A 27500-nucleotide genomic window follows, 5' to 3' on the forward strand; every position below is an offset into this window, starting at 1 on the left:
GCGTAAATGCGACGTCTGCTCCGGAGGCAGCAGCTCGCTGTGAGGGAATCTGTAGAGGAGATCCAGGCTGATAAACAGTGGACTGATTCTGAGTTTTTGGTCTTTATGTTTCTAGTTTATTGTAGAAAGACATTAAAATAGGGTTTATCATCCAAAAACCTTCACCAATGATTTAAATAGAGAAATATTGTCGTTATTATGCTTTATTATTCTATGACTTTACTGGTCTGGACCACCTGAGATCAAAGTGGGCAGTATGTGGCCCCTTAACTAAAATGAGTTTGACACCCCCGCCGTAGACTTTCTGAAGCGTCTGTTGACGACAAAAAAAAAAAAAAAAAAAAAAGCAGCCCTGATTCTGTGGTGGAAATCACCGCTCGGGCTCAGGAACACTTGGCTGGGAGCGGCCGGGTTGAAGGTTTTGTTAAACGGGAACGCTCTCTGAATTTATTGATCCACCCTCGTATTTTTGGACTCACCAACAGACCGCCAACCCCGGAACCACACGGACGTAAAAACTAAACTTTGAAGGAAAAGAACAAAACAAATGCACGTTTTGTGAACAGAAGTGGGCGACCCTTCCTTTTCTTTCCTGAGACCCTTTCAGAGGTCTTTGCCCTCCGGTCTGAAGTACAGACACATGATCCATTAAAAATGTCTCTTTACTGGAACTAAACCTTTGGAAAATAGCCCGTGGCCGAGATGGGAAAAAAAGAGCGTCCTCACGGTTTTTCGTCCTCGTTTAGCCGGAGAAGGAAAAACCGATAAAATGCACAGCTGTAGAAACGGAAACAACACGGAGCGCCGCTTCACCCCGACGCCGAGACTCCCGACTCAAGCTGTAAAAGGAAGTTGTTTTTTTTGTTGTTGTTTAAAATCATTAACACGTTCTTTTTTTTTAAAACACAGCTGTCACAATCAGACGACACAGCTGCAGAAAACACTTCAAGGAAAGTTGTTGTTTTTAAGTAAAGCAGTTTCGGTTGATATGTGGCTGAAAAAACATCACAGCTGTCTGTCAGCATTTCATTTGTTTTTTTTAATGCGTGTCATCGTGAATCTAAAGCGGAGGTGAGATTCAGCTTCTTTTCATCTCCGGCACCAACCAAAAATACAAGACGTGAAATCAGCTGCTGTCTTAATATTTACACTTTCCAAATTATCACGTGTTATAACGGTTACATTGGTTGTGGACAACAATGATAATAATAATAATAATAATAATAATAATAATAATAATAATAATAATAATACATTTCATTTTTCTAAACTCCAGTTACAGAGTGCTTCACATAAAATAAGTCGTAAAAACAAAACAACAAGTGAATTCTAACAAGCATTTAACAAACACAATGATCGTATAAAACAACTATAAAAAGTAATTAAAAACAAATTAAAACAGGTATAAAAAGATCATTAAAATCTACTAAAATCAGAAAAGGCTCTCAGTTTTAAGAAGAGATTTAAAAGATGTCATCGACTCTGTAGACCTTATTTATAGTTTTCACAAACCGTATCTAGCCCTTTTGGACGAGAATGTAAAATTTGATTACAAGTTTCAAAATCAAGTCAACATTTTTAGCAGTTTTTATACATCCAACTAAATACTACGTTACCCATGAGCCCTTAGCTGTCTGTACGCTACTGCACAGTAGATACGAAATTCATCCGAACTCGACTTGAAAGTGAACAAAGTGTTTATCGGATTACGGTGTCGTTAGCTGGCCTGGCTCCGCCCACCTGTCGCTGACGGCTTTGGTTTTCTTCGCTGCGATTAAAGTGAATGGTAAATGGTCTGTACTTGTATACTTTTGTTACCTTTCGGTCTCAAAGTGCTTTAACATGGTTTTCCATTCACACACTAATGAGACAGATCACCATGCAAGGTGCTGTCATCAGGAGAACATTCACTCACCGATGGTTCACCATCAGGAGAACATTCACACACCGATGGTTCCCCATCAGCAGAACATTCACACACCGATGGTTCACCATCAGGAGAACATTCACTCACCGATGGTTCACCATCAGGAGAACATTCACACACCGATGGTTCACCATCAGGAGAACATTCACACACCGATGGTTCACCATCAGCAGAACATTCACACACCGATGGTTCACCATCAGCAGAACATTCACACACCGACGGTACACCATCAGGAGAACATTCACACACCGATGGTTCGCCATCAGGAGAACATTCACTCACCGATGGTTCACCATCAGGAGAACATTCACACACCGATGGTTCACCATCAGGAGAACATTCACACACCGATGGTTCGCCATCAGGAGAACATTCACTCACCGATGGTTCACCATCAGGAGAACATTCACACACCGATGGTTCACCATCAGCAGAACATTCACACACCGATGGTTCACCATCAGGAGAACATTCACACACCGACGGTACACCATCAGGAGAACATTCACACACCGACGGTACACCATCAGGAGAACATTCACACCGCGATGGTTCACCATCAGGAGAACATTCACACACCGATGGTTCACCATCAGCAGAACATTCACACACCGATGGTTCACCATCAGGAGAACATTCACACACCGATGGTTCACCATCAGGAGAACATTCACACACCGATGGTTCACCATCAGCAGAACATTCACACACCGATGGTTCACCATCAGGAGAACATTCACACACCGATGGTTCACCATCAGCAGAACATTCACACACCGATGGTTCACCATCAGGAGAACATTCACACACCGATGGTTCACCATCCATCACACACCGATGGTTCACCATCAGCAGAACATTCACACACCGATGGTTCACCATCAGCAGAACATTCACACACCGATGGTTCACCATCAGGAGAACATTCACACCACTGATGGTTCACCATCAGGAGAACATTCACACACCGATGGTTCACCATCAGGAGAACATTCACACACCGATGGTACACCATCAGGAGAACATTCACACACCAATGGTTCACCATCAGGAGCAACTTAGGGTTTAGTGTCTTGCTCAAGGACATTTAGGCACGTGGACAGGAGGAGCTGGGGATCGAACCACCAACCTTCCGATTAGTGTTCAACTAATCCCGTCTGAGCCACAGCCTCCCGTCTGAATACAATGTTTAGCTGCTCTGAAGGGCCGACCAATTAGCAACCAATTAAGTGCATTTGCCCCACCCCCCACCTCCTCTCCTTCACGCTGATTGGACGGCTGGGTTTTTAACTCTTGGTGAACACCAAAAAAAAAAGACCAAGCGTTCAGCGCCTTGTCACGCTGATAATGTATAAAATAAAAAAATTATAATTTTAAAACGCAGCGCTACTATTCAAAACAATTGTAAAAAAATATGCTGTGTCGGCCGGTTTCGTCGCATTCTGATTGGTTAAAACGGAACGACTGTGGACGATTCCCGTTTTTGTTAGCTTCAACTTTCAACATGCAAACGCTCAACGAGTTTAAAACCACGACTGACTTCTTTCTGTAAAGTGTGTTGATCGCTGTAACCGGACGGACCACGTAACGTTTGTGGGATCGTCGTGATTCTGTCGTTTCACTTCAACACCGACACGTAGCTGCTTTGTAAAAGGAAACTGGCAGCAGGAAAAAAACCAGCAGCTCATTTCATCACATTTTGCTGAAGTTTTTGTAAACTGCGGCAGAATAAAAAACAATTTTTAAAAAGCAGCCGGTTGGAATTTGAAGCGAGAGAGTTGGGGAGAACGAGGGCAAAAAACGGAGGCAGAGATCAGGTGGATTGTAAGAAGGTAGACGAGTGTGGAGGGAAAAAGAGACGGAAGATGAAGAGAGAACAAGAAGGGAGAGACGACGGAGCGAGACGAGGAAACAAAAAAGAAATACTGAGAGACGAAAGGATGCGACTGAGCGCACGAACGCTGTTCGTCGGTGGAAGTTTGTCGTCTCAGGTCTCGTCCTACCACATCGAGGTCGTGTCTATATACGGCGGTGACAGCTTCGACACTTTGTGAATTTAGATGACTGACAGGAAGCTGGAAGTTGAGACGGAAATGAAATCCGACATTTTTTCTGTCCGAGGCGGGGGGGCGGAGTCACATCCACCCTTTCGCTCCTCCCCCTTCGCTTATCCAAATGTGGTCACTTCTGGCTCCCCAAAAAAAATAGGTGAAGCCTCCACCTCCATTTTTAGAGTTGACATTAAGTGCAATACCACCGAGGGCCACCAGGGGGCTGATGTCGTCTTCAAACTTTAAATACTTTACTTCATCATTCAGGTTACGAAGTTGCGCATACATTGACGAGAACAAAAAACTGTGAGCGCTTAGAAAAGGAAGAGAATAATGTTTGGGTATCCCAAAACAACCGTGATGTCATTTGTGAGCTGCCACTCACGGGACAAAAACTTGGCTGATTTTGTAATTCGTGAGAAGTTTGTTGCTTTTTGAATGGGAGTCAATGGAGTCACAGTTTTGTTGTTTTTTTGGAGCCACCCCTTTGGTTTGACTGACAGGCCTGGAGTGCAGTTAGGTTTCTGCTATAGGTGGGCGGAGTCACAGCCACCTTTTCACTCCTCCCCCAGCTTGTCCAAATATGGTCACTTCTGGCTCCCCCCTCCCAAAAAAAAGGTTAAGCCCCACCTCCTTTTTTTTTTTTCGAGCAATTTAAATAGATTATTGAGGGAAAACTGGACATGTGCGTTAAAAAAAAAAAAAATCCTCATAATCCACATAATCCAATATTTTTACAATAAAATGGATTTTTTTTTTTTTTTTTTGTTCAGACTGATGACGGGCGTCATCGGATCGACCGGCCGGTCCTGTAGGTCCGACCGGTCGCTCCCAGTCGGAGATGAAAGCGCTTCTATTTAAAGCCAGGCAGCATATGGGGGTGGGGGAGGGGGGTGTCACCGGAGGACGGCCGGCCGGCCGGCCCGCCAGACGGCTCCCCCGCTCTCTCCTGAGTGTGTTTGCGTGCTGACCTGAAAGGCCCGAGGCGGTGGAACAAACGGCAGCGATCGTATATGTAAGACTGTCAGACCACCGTGTGACTCACCGGCTGAGGATTTTATTTATTTATTTATTTGTTTATTTTTAGGGTTATTTATTTATTTGAACAATTTTCTAGGAAGGACCGTGTAGTCTCGGTTGAGAGCGTCACGTGTCGCCTCGGAGAGCGTTTGTTTCGCTCAAACGTCGGGAGTTCATGAGCCCGTTGTGTTCAAGGTGTGATGGGAAGAACCCGTCACACACACACACACACACACACACAGTGCGGGGTTTCCATCACTTCAGAGGACGTCCCAGTGACTCCCATTCATTTTTAATGGCAATTGTCTTTTTTTTGTCCTCATAAGGGCGGCAGGTCCTCACACTGTGTGAATGTGTAAACAGATGTATGTCCCCGCAACGTACTGTAAGTAAACACACGCACACAATCACATATATCCACTGAGCTTTCTGCTGTTAACAGGAGATAAATGGAGCTGAGTTTTAGCCGATGGCACCGACTCGACTCCACTAATTTATGGTGTCAGATACTTTTCAGGATTTTAAGAAATGCCCAAAATTCTGCTTCTCTAATATATTTTAAATATGTGAATAAAAGCTTTAATGTTTCCCTGTTTTCTAAAATAAATAATAAACTCAACGATTGATGATCCCAACATTCAGCAGATAAAGTTTATTCTTCGGTAATCTCACTAATCCAGGAATGTCCACGCTGGACGTCCCAGTTAAAGAACTTTCGAGGGAACGTCACATTTTTTTTTCATCTCAAATCCTCTCAGACGACTAAAACAAACGGTGACAAACGACCCAACTTTGCCGCAAATGTCGTAGAAACGATGTGAAACGGTCTCGTGAGAGAAGACGTCACTCGTCACATTTGGACCTCTTCATTTCAATCTGAGTCTCCTAAAAGACCCAATCAAGCCGTTGCCATGGCAACGAGAGATAACGGACGAACTAATTGAAGTTTTCGTCGGCTCATTTAAACGAGTTCTGTATTTGCGGTTGTATTTATAAATGTGCTTAATTGCAGCTCCTCGTTAGCCGGCCTAATCCGCTGCTCCTCTAACCCCCCCAGATTAACAAGGTTAAGCTCCGCCCACCGCCACAATACTGTCAAAATGAGCACAACACCGCTTCTATTTTGTCGCCCTAAAACTGGAGTATCAGCTTGTATTTTCTGGAGGTCGTTTCAGTCGCAACCGCACGTGTTTAATTACGGGATTTACTCACAAACAAACAACAACAAATTGGAATTACGGCAAAAAAAAAAATCTCCCATCAAAGTCTAAATGAGACTCAACAAAGGAGCTTCTGTGCTGCAGCGGAGACGGCTGGTTAAACTGGTGACGCCTGGCAGCCAATAGGAACAGCTCTACGGTATAATGTCTTTTAGTAGTCGGGTTAATACACGTCTTAAAAACTATGATAATCAAAACGTCTGTAGGCGACCTGTTCAGGAGTAACGCAGAACTGAAACTAAACATAAACAACCTTTGAAAACAAGTTTATTTTCGTTTTATTTCAGGTCTAAAAAAGAAGTTTAATGGTGTCGAACTATCACCGATATGTGTTCCTACCACAGACTGGATATAAAATAATAGACTTTATATAAAAGAGTTCGTATCTTCAGGTCTGTAAAATGGTTCTGATCCAGAAGTGTCTTCAGCTGCAATACCAGCGAGCGCCACTAGAGGTCGGCTCCAAAAAGCCTCCGGCTCCATAGACTCCCATTCAACTTCTCTCATCAAGTCCAAAGTGAATAAAATGTGTCCATCAGTTATCTCGGTGTTGTTAGCTAAAGTCACTCCTTCTTCTTAGTTTTCTGGAGGTCCATCTGAAAATAATCCCTCATTCATTAGAAAAGAAGATTCAAGAAGACCTGTTTTTGGGGGCGTGTCTGTTTGATTGACAGGCCTGCGGTGCAGTCAGGTTACAGATATCGGTGGGCGGGACGTAGTATCGTCAGGTTTCCGATCAGATCGGTCAGATCCACCGCTGGCTCCTCCCCCAGCTCGTCCAAATATGGTCACTTCCTGCTCCAATCTGCAGATGGTGCTGCTGTTTTTTGTCTTATATTTATGATTTCATTACTTGATGCACTTTTTATCTTCTCGGCTGCTGTTCTGTTACTGTCTTCTAATTCCGTATCTTCTGTATGTTTTACGTATGTTTTTATCTTCTACGTGTATTATGGATATATTGAATGAAAAAATAAAGTAATCTTGAACCTTGAATTAATAATCTAATATAAACTAATGCTTCCTTATCCGGTCCATTTTTGCCCCGTTATACTTTTTTCTTGGTTTCTTTTTTTAAAAACTTTTGTAAAGTTTCATTTGATCTTTTTTTTCCTCCACATCTTATCGGTCCCTTCGTCCGGTGCTTTGCTCGTCTTGGTCTGTGTTGGTTTGGGTTACTTGAAGCAGGTGTGTGTTGAAGTGTTCGGTTGTTGGTCCTCGGTGCGCTTTTTGTTTTTTAAAACCAGAATAAATCAGTTTCAGGTCGAGTGACCCACTGGGTGGGTGAACATGCATTAACCATGAAGCTGCTGCCTGACTCCACTCTTTAGATCGGGCTTTATCGCCGCTCTGACAGTTGTTTCAGGTTTAACAACGGCGCGAACGCCGGTTTCGGACGGTTTTACCTCGAGTGGACGAGTCAAAGTACGAGTAGAAAAAAACCAACCAGGACTCCTCCAACATTATTTATATTATTCAGTTCGGTGTTGTTCCGGTTTGTTTTCATGTTATTAAGACGTGTCTGAATAAACGTATTCATGGCTTGGAGAGAGATTTTTTTAAATGTTTTGAATGTTAGTAATTGTAACGTAAAACTCGTCCCTACATCAACGTGGATTAAAAGCGTGTCCACACAGCCCGTCGGGGGGGTCCTACGAGGACACGGCGGCCCGGCCAAGTGATCTGTCAGAGCTGAGGCATCCGAGACAGGCGGCCATTACTTCGTTTAGTAAAGGGTGTGGGGGGGAGGGTTGTCTCGTGTTGAAGGGATTACCGGTGGGACAGAGGAGGGGAAGCACAGCGATAGCAGGTCGTAGATTACAGCAACCAACATCACAGGTCAGACTAAAGAAGATGCTTTTAACCGTTAAATGTATAAAACTCACCTCTTTTAAAAAAAAAACACGTTTTTATTGATCACAGAACAACAGCAGCTTTTATAAACTTGTGATTTCACATATTTCATAGTTTATTAATTGTTAATTATTCTGAGAGTTGCGTCTCTTTGATACGAACTTTTCGTTTTGCTGTGAATAAGACATGGAAACAGCAGGGGGCGCCGATGATTCAGTCGTGGCGGATTTTCCCAAATTCAAAACCAACGTGATCGGTCTTAGTTCACCGCAAAATAGTTAAAGGAAAGAAAAGCTTAGATTTAAAGGTTTTTTTGAATGATAATTGCTCAGAAAGTTTAGGTGCTGTCAGCCAACGTCTTTTTTTGTTGAAATATTGGTCCCAACATATTTCTGAGTACGTCAAAGGTTGCAGAAACTTCTGCCGCTATAATCTCGAACGATTCTTTTTTCTTTCTTTAATTTTTAATTTTTTTTTAAACCGTCTCTTAAGCTCTTATCGATAACTTTAAAACACCAACCCAGTCTGGTTTCATGAGTTGTCGCCATGTGTTCCTCATGAAGAAATTACTTCTAATTCAATTCTGTTTAATTGAGTTCGTCTTGTTTCCTTTTGATTTTCGTGACGTGTCGTTGATTATATTCATCTTTGTGTCTCATCAGCTACTCAATTAATAATTAAGATTAATTAAGATTAATACGGTTTTATTGTTTAGTTGTGTTGCGTCCTTCTTTTGGTGTTTGTTGTCACGTCCACTCAGTCGGCACGTAACAGCGAGCCGGTAAACTTTTGGAGATCGAGGGAGGAAACACCAAAAAAAAAACTGCAGCGACGCGTCAGCGAGCCGACAGCGGTGAATTATTTATTCTCATGTTGGAGGGATTATCGGGGAATGGAGGAGGAGGAGGAGGGGGGGGGAGAAGGAGGAGAGGGAGGAGGGAGAGGAGGAGGAGAAGGGGGAGGAGGGGGAGGAGAGGGAGGAGGGAGAGGAGGAGGAGAAGGAGGAGGGGGAGGAGGAGCAGGAGGGGGAGGAGGAGGGGGAGGAGGAGCAGAAGGGGGAGGAGGGGGAGGAGGAGGGGGAGGAGCGCTCGGACAGTTAATAGAAGACCGGAGCGTGGTGTTGTGGAAGAAGCGCCGTCTCCTTCGTGCCGTTTCTTTTTCTCCCTCCTGCTTCAGGATCTGTAACGAGGTGTGACGACCGTCAGCGTGAATAACAACTTCACCGTTTATGAGAGAAATCTACCGCTAAAAAACAAACAGAAAGACTGACAGCATAAAACATGAAGAGTTTCTTTTTTATATTGTATTAAGGACAGCTGCCACCGGGAGCCCCCCTCCCCTCCCCCCTCCCCCCTTCATAAACGGTTAAATCTGACACAGCAAAACGTCCCGAGGGTCCCGGACACGCAGTACGACTGCAACGGATCACGTGTACAGACGGCAGCGGGTTTGGTTACGTGCAGCGAGGTCAACAGGTTACGCCAACGGTGCAGACGGTGAACAAGACAAGACTTTTATATCCAACATGTAAAGGAATATGTAACAAAAAAAAAAGACTTAATGGAGAGTTTATGAGGACTTTATTACACTTCTCATGAAGGAAGCTGGTCTTTGTTCGCACCATCGAAAAAAACAACAGTCCCGTTTTCAGAATTTGTTATTCGCAGAGTTCGGGTGTTTTTGTTGTTAAAGGATAAATTTACGTGGCTATTGTCTGACTTTTCTTATTTCCTGTGGTTTACCGGCACCTCGTAGCAATGCGTTACTACCGCCTCGAAGGTGGCACTAGTGCGCCTGAAGGCTGTTTGTCAACAGTAAACAACAAACGATGTAGAAAAACACGTTACAACCCCGTAGACTGTACGTAGAAAGTGGACGTAGCTTTAAGTGCCTTAAACTGCAGTACCACTGAGGGCCGCTAGGAGCTGCCTCCAAAAAGTTCAAGTTCACTCCTGAAATACAAAGTCAATAAATGTTTTCCACAAGTCGTTATGATGTCATCAGATAAACTCCCTCCATGTTTTAGGGGCGTGGCTGTTTGATTGACAGGCCTTGGGTAGCAGTCAGGTTGGGTGGAGCATAGTGGGCTAAAATTCCCAGTCAGATTTACCCCTCGCTCGTCCAAATATGGTCACTTCCAGGTCCAAAATAGCAAAAAAATCCCAACTGGCTGGTGATGTCACAGTTGGTTGCCGCTCGGTTACGACCAGAAAAACGTGCGGCGCTGCAATGTTAGCAGCAGAAACGTGTAAAGACGACTAACGACCGAAAAATAAAGGAAGAGTCGCTGCAGTCAAACTGTGCAGATGGAAGCAGCAGATCATCAGTCTGGCACAGCTGCGTACCGCCGTCAGAGTGAAGTCAGTTTGATGTTGGGTGTGCAGAACGAACAGCGGCCCTCATTTTAAAGATGAAAATAAAGACATGCTGCTAATCAGACGTGAGTTTCCAGTTTAACAGCATTTGTTGAGCTCGAGTTTACGACATGTTGAGTTGCTTTCTGTGTTCCTGCAGGCGGTGGTCGAGTTGCTCGCAGCGAATATGCTCGACAAGCCCGTCCCTAACGACGCCCCTAACGACGTCCCTAACGACGCCCCATCAAACGATCCGTCCTCGTGACGTCCCCCTCGTGAGCACTGAGGTTGAAGGTATTTGTCGCCAGTTTTATTCAAACATAAACTTCGTGTAGTTCGTCCAGCTTTTAAACTCCAACATCTATGACACAAATCACCTTCGACTGCGTTTCATCGTTTCTAACCGGAGCCTCACGAAACGCGTCACGTCACGAAATAGTGAACGATCGCATGTCAATCACAGCTGGGAAACAAAAACTTTACTTTCATTACGATAAGAAGCAAAACCTCTAAAAACAGAAGAAGCAGAGGATGAACTATGCGTCCACCTCGTCCTCCCTTCCACTCTTCTCATATGGACGGATCCTTTACGACTTGTAGATATGAAGTGTGTTTCCAGTTGAATGTATTTACCGACACGCTGCAGCTTTTAAGACTTCATGCTGGGACTTTTTATGGAGACGTTTCAACCCCAAAAGGAACTTTAATCTCTGAGCAAAGAATCCGATCGCGATCCTTCTGCAGACTTCCTGTCTGATTTCCTCCTCGTTAAGGGGGTGAATGAATGGATGAATGAATGGATGAACAGATGAGTAATGCTGCCGGAGCAAAGAAGAAGAAGAGGAGGAGGAGGAGGAGGAGGAGGAGGAGGAGGAGGAGGAGTGTGCGTTGATGCCGCAGTCTGGTTTGCGTGCAGCCAGTCGTGCAGTCAGAAGGTTTTTTTTAGGATATGTAGGGCGAAGCTATGCAGCACGCAGAGGCTGCAGCCGCATGGGGAGGGAAGGGGGGGTACAGGAGGAGAAGCAGGAGGGGGGGGTGAAGAGAGATGTCCTCAGATTGACCCACAGCAGCACCAGACACCCCCCCCCCTCTTACTCCATATCTCTCCGCGCTCACTCGCTCGCTCTTTGCTGCGTAATCGGCTGGAAAAAAAAATGAAAAGAGGGAAAAGGAGGCTGTACTCTTAAAAAACCTTCAGATGGATGAGAAAGGTTCAGTCGGGGGGGAAACCTGGAGGTTCAAACACACCTGAAGAAAAACTCACTCAAGGATTCAGTTCCATCAGACACGTGAAGATATTTATTATGATGAGTTCATACATCCACCTGTTCTTTTAGCCACATTTTTCATTTGTGCATAAAAAAAACTAAAGTGGAAGTTGAAATAAGCAACAAAAAAAGCAGACTGCCAGGACGGACCCGTTTCTTTTTTCCATATTGTTAAATGGATGATTTAAAAAAAAAAAAATCTGATCCAAACCACATCTGGAGGTTTGAAATGTGATTCCAGTCCGACACTCTGCTGGAAGGTTTTTGTCTCTGCTGGAGGACAAACGAGGACAAACGGTCCGGTGACAGACGCACAAAATAAACTGTCCGCCGGCACTTTTGCTTCCTCATAGGAAATTACCGGGTCAGCCGGCGTGGCTACGTCGCTACCGCGGCAAACCCACGCAAGACGGGTCGTTGAGGACAGTCGGTTCTCAAGATCTGATGGGAAGAAACAAATATGATTGTTAAACCTTAAATGTCACCGAAGTTTCAAGTGAGGAGACAAATAAATAAAAACTGTAACTGTTTTCTGCTGGATGAACACAGACGACGAATTTTAGTCTGAAAGGAGTCTTTAATTTACCCAGAAGAGTTCAACTGTTTAAAACTACAGTCCCTCAAACGGCCACTAGAGGCTCCAACACCGAGTCAGTCCCCACAGACTGTTTCTGAAAGAGTTCGTAGCTCCAGGTCTGTAAAATGGTTCTGATCCAGAAGTGTCTTCAGCTGCAATACCAGCGAGTGCCACTAGAGGTCGGCTCCAAAAAGCCTCCGGCTCCATAGACTCCCATTCAACTTCTCTCAAGTGAGTCGACCTTCGACACGCTTGTGAAAACGCCTCAGTGCTGCTATGTAACTCGTTCTTGTGGAAATCCGTTAAACGTGAACACACTGACACCAAAAACGTAGATTTTCCAGATTCGGTGTGACGCCCACGTTTGAGGAGGTCATCGTGTTTGTGGGGTTTAGAGGTCGTAGAGGGAGGTGCAGAACCTGCCTGAGAATCTTCCCGCTTTGAACTTTTCCTCCGTTTCAAACTAAAGCAGTGATAGTTCACGAAAAAATACACAACACGACGCAAACAGCAGCTGCTGACAGATAATTCGGCACATTTTTAATGTCCGATTTCCCCAAAATAAAAGGTTTAGTCATATGACTGATATACAGAACCTCCAGGTTCACAACAGAACCGCTTGTTCTCAAGTGTTGTTTTAAGTGTTAAACATGAGATTTAGTCCTCTGTGTGTGTGTGTGTGTTTTAATGTGTTTGTGTGTGTGTGTGTGTGCGTGTTTTAATGTGTGTGTGTGTGTGTGTGTGTGACTGCGTTTTAATGTGTGTTTTAGTGTGTGTGTGTGTGCGTTTTAATGTGTGTGTGTGTGTGACTGCGTTTTAATATGTGTGTTTTAGTGTGTGTGTGCGTTTTAATGTGTGTGTGTGTGTGTGTGTGTGAGTGTGTGAATGCGTTTTAATGTGTGTTTTAGTGTGTGTGTGTGTTTTAGTGTGTGTCTTAGTGTGTGTGTTTTTAGTGTGTTTTAGTGTGTGTGTGTGTTTTAGTGTGTGTGTGTGTAGTGTGTGTGTTTTAGTGTGTGTGTTTTAGTGTGTGTGTGTGTGTGTGTGTTTTAGTGTGTGTGTGTGTGTGTGTTTTAGTGTGTGTGTGTGTGTGTGTGTGTGTGTGTTTTAGTGTGTGTGTGTGTGTGTGTGTGTGTGTGTGTGTGTGTTTTAGTGTGTGTGTGTGTGTGTTGGTGGAAGTAGGTCAGTAGTGAAAGGGTTTCTCGCCTGTCCTCACGCGGCCTCTGTTCGGCCCGTCACACCACTCGTGTCGACTCTAATTTTTCTCTTCCTCATCCCTCCTCCCTCTGTCACCCTCCTTCCTCCCCCTCCTTCCTCCTGCTCCTCTTCCTCCTCCTTCATCCCTTTCTCTCCCTGTGCTCTGATTAGGAGGGGAGCAGCGGTCCCACCCCTCGGTGAAGGTCTTGTGCAGGTTAACTCTTCGGGCGCCGCCTCGCTGCTCCGGTCCGGTCCGGTCCGGTCCGGTCCGGTTCCTCTCCAGACCGTTTTGTGGCGTGTAACTGGTGTTTTTTTTGTTTTTGTTTTTGTTTTTTTCGAGGGAGACCCGACGCCACAAAATGGGGAGCAGAGATCTCGGCGCGGGGAAGGAGTGACATGAATCAGCCCTTCAACCCCAAAACCCCAAAAAACCAAAACAACAAAAACAGCAGAGAAAAATCCTCCCGGGTTTCCAGCCAGTGAACTTCCAGGAAGGCTGGATAATGCCCAGATCTGTGAACAAATGGTGTTATTACCTAACCCCCCCTTCCCCCCTCCCACCAGCTTTTTTTTTTTTCCACATGGGTTTACAGTAGAGCCGGAGGAGAGGCCGGTGTGTGAGCTCACACTGCCACCTGCTGGAAAACAGACGCCACTGCTCACTACCACACACCAGAGCCTAAAACGCCCCAATACCTGGAGTGACCGAGGCGGGTCACCGGGACCAAACACAGCAACCGGACGAAATTAAAAGTCAAATATTAAGATGTTGGTTTCCGAGATGATTCAGGAGGTTTTTTTTTATTGAGCAGAAATCTCATGGATCAAAACATTTGATTGAGTAAAAAAGTTGCTTCTAGAACGAAGACTAGTCTGGATTTAATGCTCAATAATTCACATCCTTCGCTTTAAGAGTAATACAACAAAATACTGCAGTAAAACTTCTAAATGTTTCCACCTGAGTTTAACTGCAGCGGGACTGTAACATCCTCCACGGAGGTAAAAGTACTTTAAAATGTGATAATTACCTTTAAATTAAATTTCCATTCAAACCAGTGCACATAACATGTATCTGTTCTGTTTCTGTTGATTTTAAATAAAGATTTTACATCAAATTTTAAATAAAGTACGGTAAGAGGATTTTAGCCATTTGGGGCTGAAATCTGTTTTTGTTTTTGTCAGGAGTCCTGTTTTCCTGTTTGACCCCCGATCCCCTCTCCTCCTGTGTCCTCCTCCCCTCTCCTCCTGTGTCCTCCTCTCCTCCTGTGTCCCCCTCTCCTCACCTCCAGTGGCCACGCCCCTCACAGGTCCCAGCAGCTGCAGCCACTCACCCCTGATCACCACCTGCAGGTGTGCTGCATCTCCCTGATCACCTCCCCGGACTATATGTGACCTGCCCCTGCACAACTCGGGTTGTCGGTTCATTACTACAACGACTAGCAACAGTTAGACGACGGCGAGTTACTGCGAGTGCCTGAGGATCACCGCAAGGACTGCCAGTCCCCCGTCCGTCCCCCGTCCGTCCCGTTCCTGCAGCAGAGCTCCCTGTCGGAGCCACCAGGTGGTTGAGTTGCCCTCCCGACTAGGAAGCAAGTGGACGCTGTAGGTGCCACCTTTTTGTTTGTTGAAATAAAGACTGTATTTTGGAACCGATACCCGAGTCTGTGAGCCTGCATTTGGCTCCTGGTGAAACACCAACCTCATAACAGTTTTTAGTTCAGTATGTATGAAGAGAAAACCAGACACTAAATTAATTTCTTTTATTATGTCTGTTCTTGTTATTCCTTGTGTTTGTTTTCATGTTCTGTGTGCTTTGTTAGGGTCTGTGTCTGGTGGGCGTGGTCTCTGTTTTCCATCTTCCAGGCTCCTCCCTCGTCCACTCCTCTGGCCGGCTGGCACAGCTGCACTCCACTGATCACCGGCTGCATTTCAACACCGGTCCTGCACTTCGTCTTCGTTCTGCCGGCTCACCTGGTACCACGGCAGCTCGCCGTAAGTTTGGACGCTCGTTGTTCCGCCTGTAGTTCTGATCTGTCGGTTCTCTGCCTGATTCATCGTGCGGGCTGCCCGCCTGTCTGAACTTCCTGCTGAGACAAACTCGCCTGAAATAATGCATGAATCCACATATTGTAATCGGAAAAAAAGTCATACTATAGCATGTCGTCCAAAATACGAATAAAAGTCAGACATACATATGAAATACTATCGCGTGACTGTAAAAAAATATTTAGGACATACATGGTTTATCGAATTAATGTCCACGTCCGGTTTTAATGTAGTTGGTAAGAAATAAAGATTGAAGTTTGAGTAGGAAATAAAAATGAAACGCACACCCGTGTTTTCACTTTTTATTTTTCTGCTTGCAGACAAAAAAAGATATCCATGAAAGTCCAGATATAATAAATAAATTAACTACTAAACTGTTGGCTATTAAAGCAATTTAACGAATGGCAGAAAGGCTTAAGTTTGCAAAATTACAGCGCTCGTGTCACTGATGAAATCATTAAAACCCCGAACCAGGGAGACGTTCCTTTTCCAGTCCACCACCCGCTGATTGTTCTGTTTGCATATCCTCACACAGTCCTACATGGTTCAGTCAACACAGGAAGAGAGAAAAGCAAAATAAAAGCTTATTCCCCCCCCCCCCCCCCCATAGGAAAAGTTAAAAAGTCCCCACAGGAACTAAGCCAAGTGCTTGTGGTTTTCTTGTCCCTAAAATATCGTCTGTATTTCTTGTGTAAAACCTGAAAGATACCGTTTGCTCACCCGTATTTAAGCAAGTAAATGCACTAATAACTCTTCTTTTGTTTTTCTCTTTAAAGTGATTCTCTTACTTTGGTGGCGAGGACAAATTTGAAGAAAAAAAGAAAAATAAAGAACGCCATCTGAAAGACATAATTATCGTGTACTCGTATTTTCATGCATACAGTATTGAACTCTCTTTAAAAAAAAAAAAAAAAAAAGAAGAAAGAAAACTGTCGTTAAGGTGTAAATGTCACAATCTTACCGAGTTCGTAGCTTAACTGACTGAGGTAAAGTTGCCTGTTTCCTGAAGTAGAGCACACATGCCTGGTTCTTTTTTTTTGTTGTATTTTTTTTTGGACACAAAGTTATTTGGGTTCGAAATCCTTTTTCAAGTCGATCAACTCTGTCGTTTAGAAACAAAACAAAAATAAAAACACGGATGTTTTAAATCTGACGGATTGTCGTTAAAGGAAAAATCCACTTTAGCATTGATTTTGTTTTCGTTAGCATTTTAGTAGCACAAACTTTTCTCCAGCAGATTTCCTACATTTCCCAGAATGCCGTTCAAGAAACCTTTTGGAACATTTTTGAATTTGCTGCCTTCAGTCAGAAGCTGAAAGTAGAAACTCAGTTTGGTTGATTGGTCTAAAAAAAAAAGAAAGAAAGTTTTCAGCGGTTTTTCAATTTACGAAGGTAAAAAATTCTTCAGAGAATTTTCTTTTTCTTTCTTCTAATGGCCTCGTGGGCTGTAAAACGTCTGATTAGACTTTAAAAAAAAAAAAGAAGAAAGTTTTAACGTGGATTTTCCCTTTAATGATGCGGCTCTGTTGGGTTCTCCGACCGAGTTGACGTCTTTGAAACTGAACGAACCCAAACGTCCGCCAACGTGGAAATGATCACTGTTTTCAAAGCATCAGAACAGTGTGAAGAATTCGTTATCTTACATGTCGTCAGGACTTTTAACAAATCACTTGGAAAAAATACAAAAACGTGTAATTCATTCCAGCACTGATTTTTTTTCTTTTTTTTTTCTTATTTAAAACCAACGTACAAACAGAATGGCACTCATTTTGAATTGTCTATTCACAAAAAAAAAACTGCAGCTTTAAAAAGTTTCTCCTTTAGAAGAGCAACATGTTTTCATCATTGGGTCGAGGACGTTCCCTTGATTGAGAAAGATGTCCGATGGTTCCTCCTTTATTCTGAAAAGTCATCTTAATAAGGAGGAAACCACGCAAGGTCTCACGTCTTAGAAATGTTTTGGATTCTTTTTTTTTGAGTAAGAAAAAAAAAAAATGACAGAAAAGGCCAAAATAAAAGCCGAGTCATTCTCACCAAAATAAAAGCCTTGTTGTCTGCGGGAGCGGAGCAGCAACGTACGCTGGCGTCGTCCGGTGAGCGGTTGGTCCCCAGTTTGTCAGCGAGAACAAACCCAAATCCAGACGCTTTAACTTCAGCTCCTTCACCTCAGTGATTCTCAGCGGCGCCACGACCCAAAGTTCATCTGGAAGGCACGAACCTGTCGTTCAACAGCAACGTGACCTCGCTGGGTCGCGAGCCGGCAGCTGAGAAACGCTGACGTCTGTCGTCCTCCGCCGGCTGGAAGCAACCAGAAATCTGTGGATCGCAGAGGGAAAAAAAAACAAGAAGTAAATCAGGAGACTTTCATGTGAGCGGCCGGTCGGGGATTCGAACCAGCAACATCTTAAGTGTGAAAACGGACCAGAGGAAGAAAGTCGGCAATAAATATTTCAAACTGGGTGAAACTGTAGATTTTGTGGAACGTTCCACATCTAATATTTACATACAGCCAGCGTCATGTCACAGTACGGTATGGTGTGATGTCACTACAGAATGTAGTGTGATGTCATAATATATAGAATGGTGTGATGTCATAGTATATAGAATGGTGTGATGTCATAGTGTATAGTATGGTGTGATGTCAGTGTATAGTATGGTGTGATGTCATAGTATATAGCATGGTGTGATGTCATAGTGTATAGTATGGTGTGATGTCAGTGTATAGTATGGTGTGATGTCAGTGTATAGTATGGTGTGATGTCATAGTATATAGCATGGCGTGATGTCATAGTGTATAGTATGGTGTGATGTCATAGTATATAGCATGGTGTGATGTCATAGTGTATAGTATGGTGTGATGTCAGTGTATAGTATGGTGTGATGTCATAGTATATAGCATGGCGTGATGTCATAGTGTATAGTATGGTGTGATGTCAGTGTATAGTATGGTGTGATGTCAGTGTATAGTATGGTGTGATGTCATAGTATATAGCATGGCGTGATGTCATAGTGTATAGTATGGTGTGATGTCAGTGTATAGTATGGCGTGATGTCATAGTGTATAGTATGGTGTGATGTCAGTGTATAGTATGGCGTGATGTCATAGTATAGAATGGTGTGATGTCATAGTGTATAGTATGGTGTGATGTCAGTGTATAGTATGGCGTGATGTCATAGTATATAGTATGGTGTGATGTCATAGTGTATAGTATGGTGTGATGTCAGTGTATAGTATGGCGTGATGTCATAGTATAGAATGGTGTGATGTCATAGTATAGAATGGTGGGATGTCATAGTACACTGCTCAAAAAAATAAAGGGAACACTGAAACAACATCCTAGATGTCAATGAATGAAATATTCCAGTTCAAATCTTGATTCATCACAGTGGAATGTGTTGAGAACAAAATAACATCAGAATGATCAATGGAAATCAGAATCATTATCCATGGAGGTCTGGATTCAGAATCATACTCCAAATAAAAGTGGAAAAATCAGATCACAGGCTGATCCAACTTCTGTGGAGATTCCTGAAGACAAGTCCAAATGAGTCTCAGTAGTGTGTGTCCTCCACGTGCCTGTATCACTCCCTACAACGCCTGGGCATGCTCCTGATGAGACCACGGATGTTCTCCTGAGGGATCTCCTCCCAGACCCGGATCAAAGCATCGGTCCACTCCCGGACAGTCTGCGGTGGACGTGGCGTCGGCGGACGGAACGAGACGCGATGTCCCGGATGTGCCGGATTGGATTCGGGTCTGGGGGACGGGCGGGCCGGTCCGGAGCGTCGACGCCTTCATCGTGGAGGAACCGCTGACGCACTCCAGCCACATGAGGCCGAGCATTGTCCCGCATCAGAAGAACCCAGGACCCGCTGCACCAGCAGATGGTCTTCAACGGGTCTGAGGATCTCATCCCGGGACCTAATGGCAGTCAGGGTACCTCTGGCTCGCACACGGAGGGCTGCGCTGCCCTCCGAAGAAACGCCTCCCCGGACCGTCGCTGACCCGCCGCCGGACCGGTCCCGCTGGAGGATGTTGCAGGCAGCAGAACGTTCTCCACGGCGTCTCCAGACTCCGTCACGTCTGTCACATGTGCTCAGTGGGAACCTGCTCTCGTCCGTGAAGACCGCAGGGCGCCGACGGAGAAGCTGCCGATCTCGGTGTTCTCCGGTAAAGTCCGGTCTCCCCGCACGGTGTCGGGCTGTGAGCACAGACCCCACTTGTGGACGTCGGGCCCTCGTACCGTCCTCATGGAGTCTGTTTCTGACAGTTTGAGCAGAAACATGCACATTAGTGGCCTGCTGGAGGTCATTTTGTAGGGCTCTGGCAGCGCTCCTCCTGCTCCTCCTTGCACAAAGGAGCAGATAGCGGTCCCGCTGCCGGGTTGTTGTCCTCCTACGGCCCCCTCCACGTCTCCTGGTGGACCGGCCCGTCTCCCGGTATCTCCTCCGTCCTCTTGACACTGTGCTGACAGACGCAGCAAACCTTCTTGCCACAGCGTGCATTGATGTGCCATCCTGGATGAGCTGCACTACCTGAACAACTTCTGTGGGTTGGAGACACCTCATGCTCCCTCTAGTGGTGAGGACACTGGCAAAATGCAAAAGGGACCAACAATCATCCAGAAAGGACGAGGACAGAGAAACGGTCTGTGGTCACCACCTGCAGAACCGTTCCTTTATAGGGTCGTCTTGATAATTGCCTCATTTCCACCTGTTTGTTCCATTTGTACAACAGCAGGTGAAACTGATCCTCAATCAGTGTTGATCCGAACTGGACAGCTTGATTTCACAGAAGTGGGATTGATTGGAGGTACATTGAGTTTTTAAGTGTTCCCTTTATTTTTTTGGAGCAGTGTATATTGTATGGCGCGATGTCATAGTATAGAATGTTGTGATGTCATAGTATATAGTATACATGACCAGGCTCCATCATATCTTAGAGATCTTATAGAACCATATAATCCAAGCAGAGCACTTCTCTCTCAGTAAGCTGGTCTATTTGTGGTTCCTAGAGTTTCCAGAAGTAGAATGGGAGGCGGAGCTTCAGTTTTCAGGCTCCTCCCCTGTGGAACCAGCTCCCAGTTTGTGTTGGAGGGGCAGAAACCCTCTCTAGCTTTAAGATTAGACTCAAAACGTTCCTTCTTGATAAAGCCTATAGTTAGGGCTGGCTCAGGTAGACCTGAACCAACCCTTAGTTATGCTGTTATAGGCCGAGGCTGCTGGAGGACCTCGTTACATGCTGAGCTTCTTTTCTTTCCTCCTACTCTTTAACTGACTCATACCTCACCATCTTCTTCTCTCCCATAGTTTCTTCTTATTATCTGTTGTCTCCACTCAGTTCCTTCGCTCGTGTAGTTTCTGTTCTTTCTTTTCCAGATGTTCCGTCATGGAGCTGCATGTTTCTGATCTGCACTTCTTGTCTCCACCAACAGTTCTTCTCTTCTATCTCTATGCTGTCCTTTTCTCTCTCTGCTCTCCTCTCACCCCAACTGGTCGAGGCAGATGGCCGCCCACCTCTGATCCTGGTTCTGTTAACAGATGCTCCGCCCACCTCTGATCCTGGTTCTGTTAACAGATGCTCCGCCCACCTCTGATCCTGGTTCTGTTAACAGATGCTCCTCCCACCTCTGATCCTGGTTCTGTTAACAGATGCTCCACCCACCACTGATCCTGGTTCTGTTAACAGATGCTCCTCCCACCTCTGATCCTGGTTCTGTTAACAGATGCTCCATCCACCACTGATCGATCCTGGTTCTGTTAACAGATGTTCTCCACCTCTGATCCTGGTTCTGTTAACAGATGCTCCGCCCACCTCTTATCCTGGTTCTGTTAACAGATGCTCCGCCCACCTCTGAGTCTGGTTCTGTTAACAGATGCTCCACCCACCACTGATCCTGGTTCTGTTAACAGATGCTCCACCCACCACTGATCCTGGTTCTGTTAACAGATGCTCCTCCCACCTCTGATCCTGGTTCTGTTAACAGATGCTCCACCCACCACTGATCCTGGTTCTGTTAACAGATGCTCCTCCCACCTCTGATCCTGGTTCTGTTAACAGATGCTCCACCCACCACTGATCGATCCTGGTTCTGTTAACAGATGTTCTCCACCTCTGATCCTGGTTCTGTTAACAGATGCTCCGCCCACCTCTGATCCTGGTTCTGTTAACAGATGCTCCACCCACCACTGATCCTGGTTCTGTTAACAGATGCTCCTCCCACCTCTGATCCTGGTTCTGTTAACAGATGCTCCACCCACCACTGATCGATCCTGGTTCTGTTAACAGATGTTCTCCACCTCTGATCCTGGTTCTGTTAACAGATGCTCCGCCCACCTCTGATCCTGGTTCTGTTAACAGATGCTCCGCCCACCTCTGAGTCTGGTTCTGTTAACAGATGCTCCACCCACCACTGATCCTGGTTCTGTTAACAGATGCTCCTCCCACCTCTGATCCTGGTTCTGTTAACAGATGCTCCACCCACCACTGATCCTGGTTCTGTTAACAGATTCTCCTCCCACCTCTGAGCCTGGTTCTGTTAACAGATGCTCCGCCCACCTCTGATCCTGGTTCTGTTAACAGATGCTCCTCCCACCTCTGATCCTGGTTCTGTTAACAGATGCTCCGCCCACCACTGATCCTGGTTCTGTTAACAGATGCTCCGCCCACCTCTGATCCTGGTTCTGTTAACAGATGCTCCGCCCACCTCTGATCCTGGTTCTGTTAACAGATGCTCCGCCCACCTCTGATCCTGGTTCTGTTGGAGGTTTCTTCCTGTTAAGAGGGAGTTTTTCTTCCCTCTGTTGAAGGTTTTTCTCCCTTAAAGAGGAGTTTTTTTCCCTCCTAGTTTATGTGGGAATTATTGAATTGTTGGTTTCTCTGTATAATATTGTAACGTCTTGCTGTAAGGACTTTAAGTGCCATGAAATAACCTGTGTTGTGATTTGGCGCTATATAAATAAAGTTGAATTGAATCGAATAGTATAGTATGGCGTGATGTCATAGTATAGAATGTGGTGATGTCATAATTTAATGTGTTGTGATGTCATAATATAATGTGGTGTGATGTCAATGTGGCGTGATGACAGTATAGAATGCAGTGTGATGTCATAGTATATAGTATGGTGTGATGTCATAGTATAGCATGGTGTGATGTCATAATATAGTGTGGGGTGATGTCATAACGTGGCGTGATGTCATAGTATAGTATGCCATGTGTTGTCAGTATAGAATGCAGTGTGATGTCATAGTATAGAATGCAGTGTCATAATACATGTAAAGTATACTATAGTAAGTGTATAGTATGGAGTGATGTCAAATAATTCAAATAATTGGTGGTGCTCAGATGAACAGACTGATCAAACTAATCAATGAAAAGTGACCAGCAGCTGCAGATCTGCTTTACGTGTCTAGTTAGATGAAGATGTGCTGATTGCTGCATGTTGCCATGGAAACACTCACCTGTCCGCTCATGTCTGCTCCTCTGCCTGAGGCTGTGATTGGCTGACCCCTTCAGATTCCTCCTGGATTGTTTTGTCTTCCTCCTCCTCTTTCTCCTCCTCGTCTTCCTCTTCTTCGGCGTCCTCTTTCTCCTCGTCCGACGCCTCCTCTCCCTGTTCTTTCACCTCCATCTCTCCTTCGCTGTCCCCGTGCTCCTCCTCCTCCTCCTCCTCTGCCGCTGCCTCTGCCTCCTCCTCCTCCTCTTCGTCCTCGTCGTCCTCCTCTTCCTCGCCCTCCTCTCCCTCCGTCTCCTCGCCGCTGAAGGGCTCCCTGCCCTCCTGCGCCCTCCTGGCGGTCTCGGAGAACCAGTCTCGGACCTGCTCGTAGCTCATGCTGGACTTGGTGACGAGGTCGTCGAGGTCTCTCTCGCTGAGCGCTCGGTGTTTGAGGTAGTAGTCCTTCAGGAAGGCCTTCCCCGACTTCACCTGCAGGACGGAGGGGAAGTTACTTTAGTCCCTGAGCGTGGTCTGACAGGAGAACCAACTGTTTGACACGCTGTGTATACGAGGTTAAAATGGTCCTTAAAGGAAAACAGAGGGTTTTTTTTTTTTGGTTTTTTTTTCCAATCAAACAAACTATTTATGAAAAAAGAAACTTTTATTATTTTTAATTAAAAGGCCTAAAAATAATATCGCAATACTTTTAGGGTACATCACTATACACTATATATATTACATGTTTTTAGGCTATATGTCTGCATTCAAACCTCCTTGTTTAGCGATATAGCCTCAAAATATCACGATGTATATCGTGTATTGCGATATAGCCTAAAAATATTGCGATACACAATATATACAGTGAACCCTCGCTATAACGCGGTTCACCTTTCACGGTCTCGCTGCTTCACGGATTTGCATCGTGCATTGTGTTCTGCATTCTGATTGGCTAAACAGTCTCTCCGCTTCTTCTCTACCTGTTTGTCAATAACGTTGCGGTTTAATATGTACACGTACGTAAAACAGCTTGCCAAATTAAAAATAATCGATGGTGGCATGTCGGTTTATAAGAATCTTTTTGCCCAGAAGAAAAAAGAGCGACAACAACTACCGATAACTATGTTCTTCTCTCGAAAAACCACACCTGCACCGCCGGCTTTAGAAGAAAGAACCGCTGCAGAGCGGAGTCAGGATGCAGCGGCTCAGTCAGAAGAGCAGTGAAATACACGAGTCACTATTTGTCCTACTGTACTTTGTATTTGTTTTCATAATCATTTTTCATTTCCTCCCGTTCTAATCCAATGACTCGGGTCGCAGTGGGGCGGTGCCGATCTCAGCAATTTGAAGCCTTCAGTTCATATTGATGATTCAAATTATTATTTTACAGTACAGTAGTTATTTGTAAAAAACAACAACATTTATACAGTACTTTTATTTGTTAAACAAATGCTTGGGCCTGTAAAAAGGTTTTGTTCTTTGGTTTCAATGTATTATGGAGTATTTCATTGTATAATAATTGTAAAAAAAAAAAAGGTTACTACTTCACGGATTTCACCTATCACGGTCTCTATTTGGAACGTAACCCCCGCGATAAACGAGGGTTCACTGTATAGTGATATTTTGAGGCTATCTGTCCGCATTCAAACATTCGTGTCTATAATAATTTGTGCTTTCTATTTCTACATCGAGTATATTCGATATATCGCCACCCCTTAGCTCTACTCATTCAGTTCATTATGGACTCATCTGTTTTTCTTAATTATCGACTTCCTATACCTCCGACACTAAACTACTGGAAAGTAAAAGTTTTGTTCTACATGTAAAATACATAAAAACAAACATGTGAATCAGTCGTTTTACTTTCAGCCTGATTTTAAGTTGCAAAGTCAATAAAGTTGGTTTTCATTCTTGCGGTTTGTGTTTGTTCTGTGAAAGCCACCCACACACACACACACACACACACACACACACACACACACACACACACACACACACACACACACACACACACACCCACACACACACACACCTTGATGGCGCCGGCGCCCCCCTGTGGAGAGCGTTTGCAGGGGTACGGCCGGCGTGTCCTCCTCGACCAACCTCGGAAACGCTTCCTGGACTTCTTCTGGCTCTTGGCTCCACCGTTCAGCGCCTCGTCCACCTGAAACCCAGCAGACAGTCGAGGTGCGTTCAAGACTCGCCAACATCGCTGAGACTGATCAAATAAAAACATGATTATGCAACAAGTAGTACCGACAATATCCTCAAATATCACTCCGCCTTCTCACGGAGATGGCGCAGACAAACCAAAAAAAGTTTTATATTTTGGAGAGCGAATTTGACGTGAACACGTTTAGATTACGGATTTTATCGAGTCGGTAACTTGTCGGATAATCGTAACATTTCTTGAAAAACATTTCCCGGACTCCCGAGTCACGTTGTCGTGGTTACGGTAAAGGAAGCGTGCGCACCTTGCCACTCTGGTAGAGGTAGTACCACTTCAGGTTGCTGTTCTTGCAGGCGTAGCGCGTGTCTCCGAACCAGTTGACGACGTAGGGCCTCGGCAGGCCGCTGTCCTCGGCCATCTGGTCGTACTCCTCGGACGTCGGCCACTGCGTGCGGACGAAGGCCTTCTTCAGGATGTGCAGCTGCTCCGGCGTCTTCTTCACCACCTTCCTGCCGGCGGGCGGCGTCGTCTGCCGCTCCCGCGCCGAGGACGACGGCTTGGTCTTGTCCGCGTCGCCCTCGCCGTCGCTGTCTCGCGACTGTCCCGCCATCTTCCGCCTCTCCGTGAACCAGGCGTCCACCTCGCGCCGCGTCAGCTTGGTCTCCATCCGCAGCCGGCTCAGCTCCTCGTCCGACGGCGTGTCCGACTGCTGGAAGCTGGCCTCCAGGACGAGCAGCTGCTCCGGCGTCTTCTCCTTGAACTTCTGCGGCGTGAAGTCGGGGAAGGCGTGCCGGAATTTGACGCGCGGGTCGCTGGCGGCGCCGGACGAGCCCGGCGCGCTGGCCGACGTCGGCGAGGAGTCGCCGGCGTCGTCGCTGGAGTCGATGATGATGGTGGTAGCGGCGACTTCGCCGCTATTGGCATCGTTAAGGCTGGCGGCGCCGCCGCCGCTCCGCCCTCCCCCCCTCCCTCCGCCCAACGCGGCGGCGGCGAGCAGGCTGTGGTGGTCCTTGGAGTTCCTCTGGTTGTAGCGCGTGTCGCTGAACCACTTCTTTATCGCCCGCTTGGAGAGTTTGGTGACCTGCATGAGCCGCGAGATCTCCGCCTCGGTGGCGAACTGCCGCCGGCCGTAGCTCGCCTTCAGCTCCGCCAGCTGCTCTTTGGACTTCTTGGGTTTGGTGGCGCCGGTGTCCAGACTCAGCGACGCGCCGGCCGACAGCTCCGTCTTCGACTCGGACGTCGACGGCTCGGCGGCTTTGGGCTGGTTGCCGGGGACGCCGGCGACCGTCAGGGTGATGGGGGACGCGACCGGCACGGTGCCGCCGTTGCCGGCCACCTGCGTGAGGACGAGGCCCGGCTGGCCGACGATCTGACACGTCTGGAAGATGGACTGGAGGCCGTTGGTGGCGGCGGCGATGTTGGCCGGGATGACGGTGATGGTCTGAGGGACGGTCTGCACCGTGCCGTTGAACTTCTTCCTCCGCGCCTCCTCCACCTGCAGGAGCAGCACAGCCAACGTTAACGGGACAACTCACCTAGTGGAACTGGAGCTCTTGTCTTACTCTGATGTTGTGCGTGCAGACGTCTCCCTAGCCCCGCCTCCACAGAAGGCCCCGCCCACCCGATAGCAGCAGACTTGGAAGCAAAGCCCTCCGTTCGGCCCATATTCACCGAAAATGTTCTATATTTGTATCATTCGTATTCTTTGTGGCGATTATATTTGTTTACAACTATAAAGATTCCTGTTTGGTTTCATAAAGCAGGAGCTCCTCTGATTGGCTGATTGGACGTCACACGTTTGGGTGCCGTTTGTTTGTATGAACCAATCATCAACCAAGCAGTGATGTCATCAACCAAGCAGTGATGTCATCAACCAGCAGTGATGTCATCGTTGGTTTGTGAACGTTATGAATCCTCCAGTTCAGATTCTGTCCGACGCCATCTTTGCTAGTTCGGAGCGGTTTGGAACAGGAAGTGACCATATTTGGACGTGGTGTGTGTGTGTGCGTGCCCGCGCCTCCTCCCACCTCCTCCGGCGTCCAGCTGACTCCGTGTTTGAGTCTCTGAGCAGAAAACCAGACTTTGATCTGCTCCTCGCTGAACTTGGTCTGTGACGACAAACCCATGATCTCCGACACCGACGGGTACGGAAACCTGCCACAAAACAACAACAACAACAACAACAACAAATAAGCTGTCCAACACAAACACCTTCATGTGTGATTTGTATATAAAGTTGTTAAACTAAAAGGAAACATCTGAAAAACTTTAACTGAACAAACTAAAACATGTTTTGATTTGATTAAACATTTTGGATTTAGAAAACCTGCATCAAATGTTTAAAACTGCTCTTTGATGTTTTCTTGGGTTTTTATACGAAGG

General features: G+C 45.9%; 1 protein-coding gene across 1 annotated transcript in view; it reads right to left on the minus strand.

The window, feature by feature from the left end:
* Positions 1-15800: 15800 nt before the first annotated feature.
* Positions 15801-27500, minus strand: part of LOC138627759 (zinc fingers and homeoboxes protein 1-like) — a 15660-nt gene continuing 3960 nt past the window's right edge. The window contains 5 exon segments of the mRNA XM_069710321.1: positions 15801-17830; positions 22977-23440; positions 24981-25112; positions 25423-26613; positions 27146-27272. Coding sequence (XP_069566422.1) covers positions 22985-23440; positions 24981-25112; positions 25423-26613; positions 27146-27272 — 1906 coding nt within the window. The 3' untranslated portion in view covers positions 15801-17830; positions 22977-22984.

The sequence above is a fragment of the Brachyistius frenatus genome, unplaced genomic scaffold (assembly GCF_029030835.1).
Source record: "Brachyistius frenatus isolate BFR_SWC_R1_liver_20210118 unplaced genomic scaffold, ASM2903083v1 Contig_91, whole genome shotgun sequence".
Classification (NCBI taxonomy): Eukaryota; Metazoa; Chordata; class Actinopteri; family Embiotocidae; genus Brachyistius; species Brachyistius frenatus.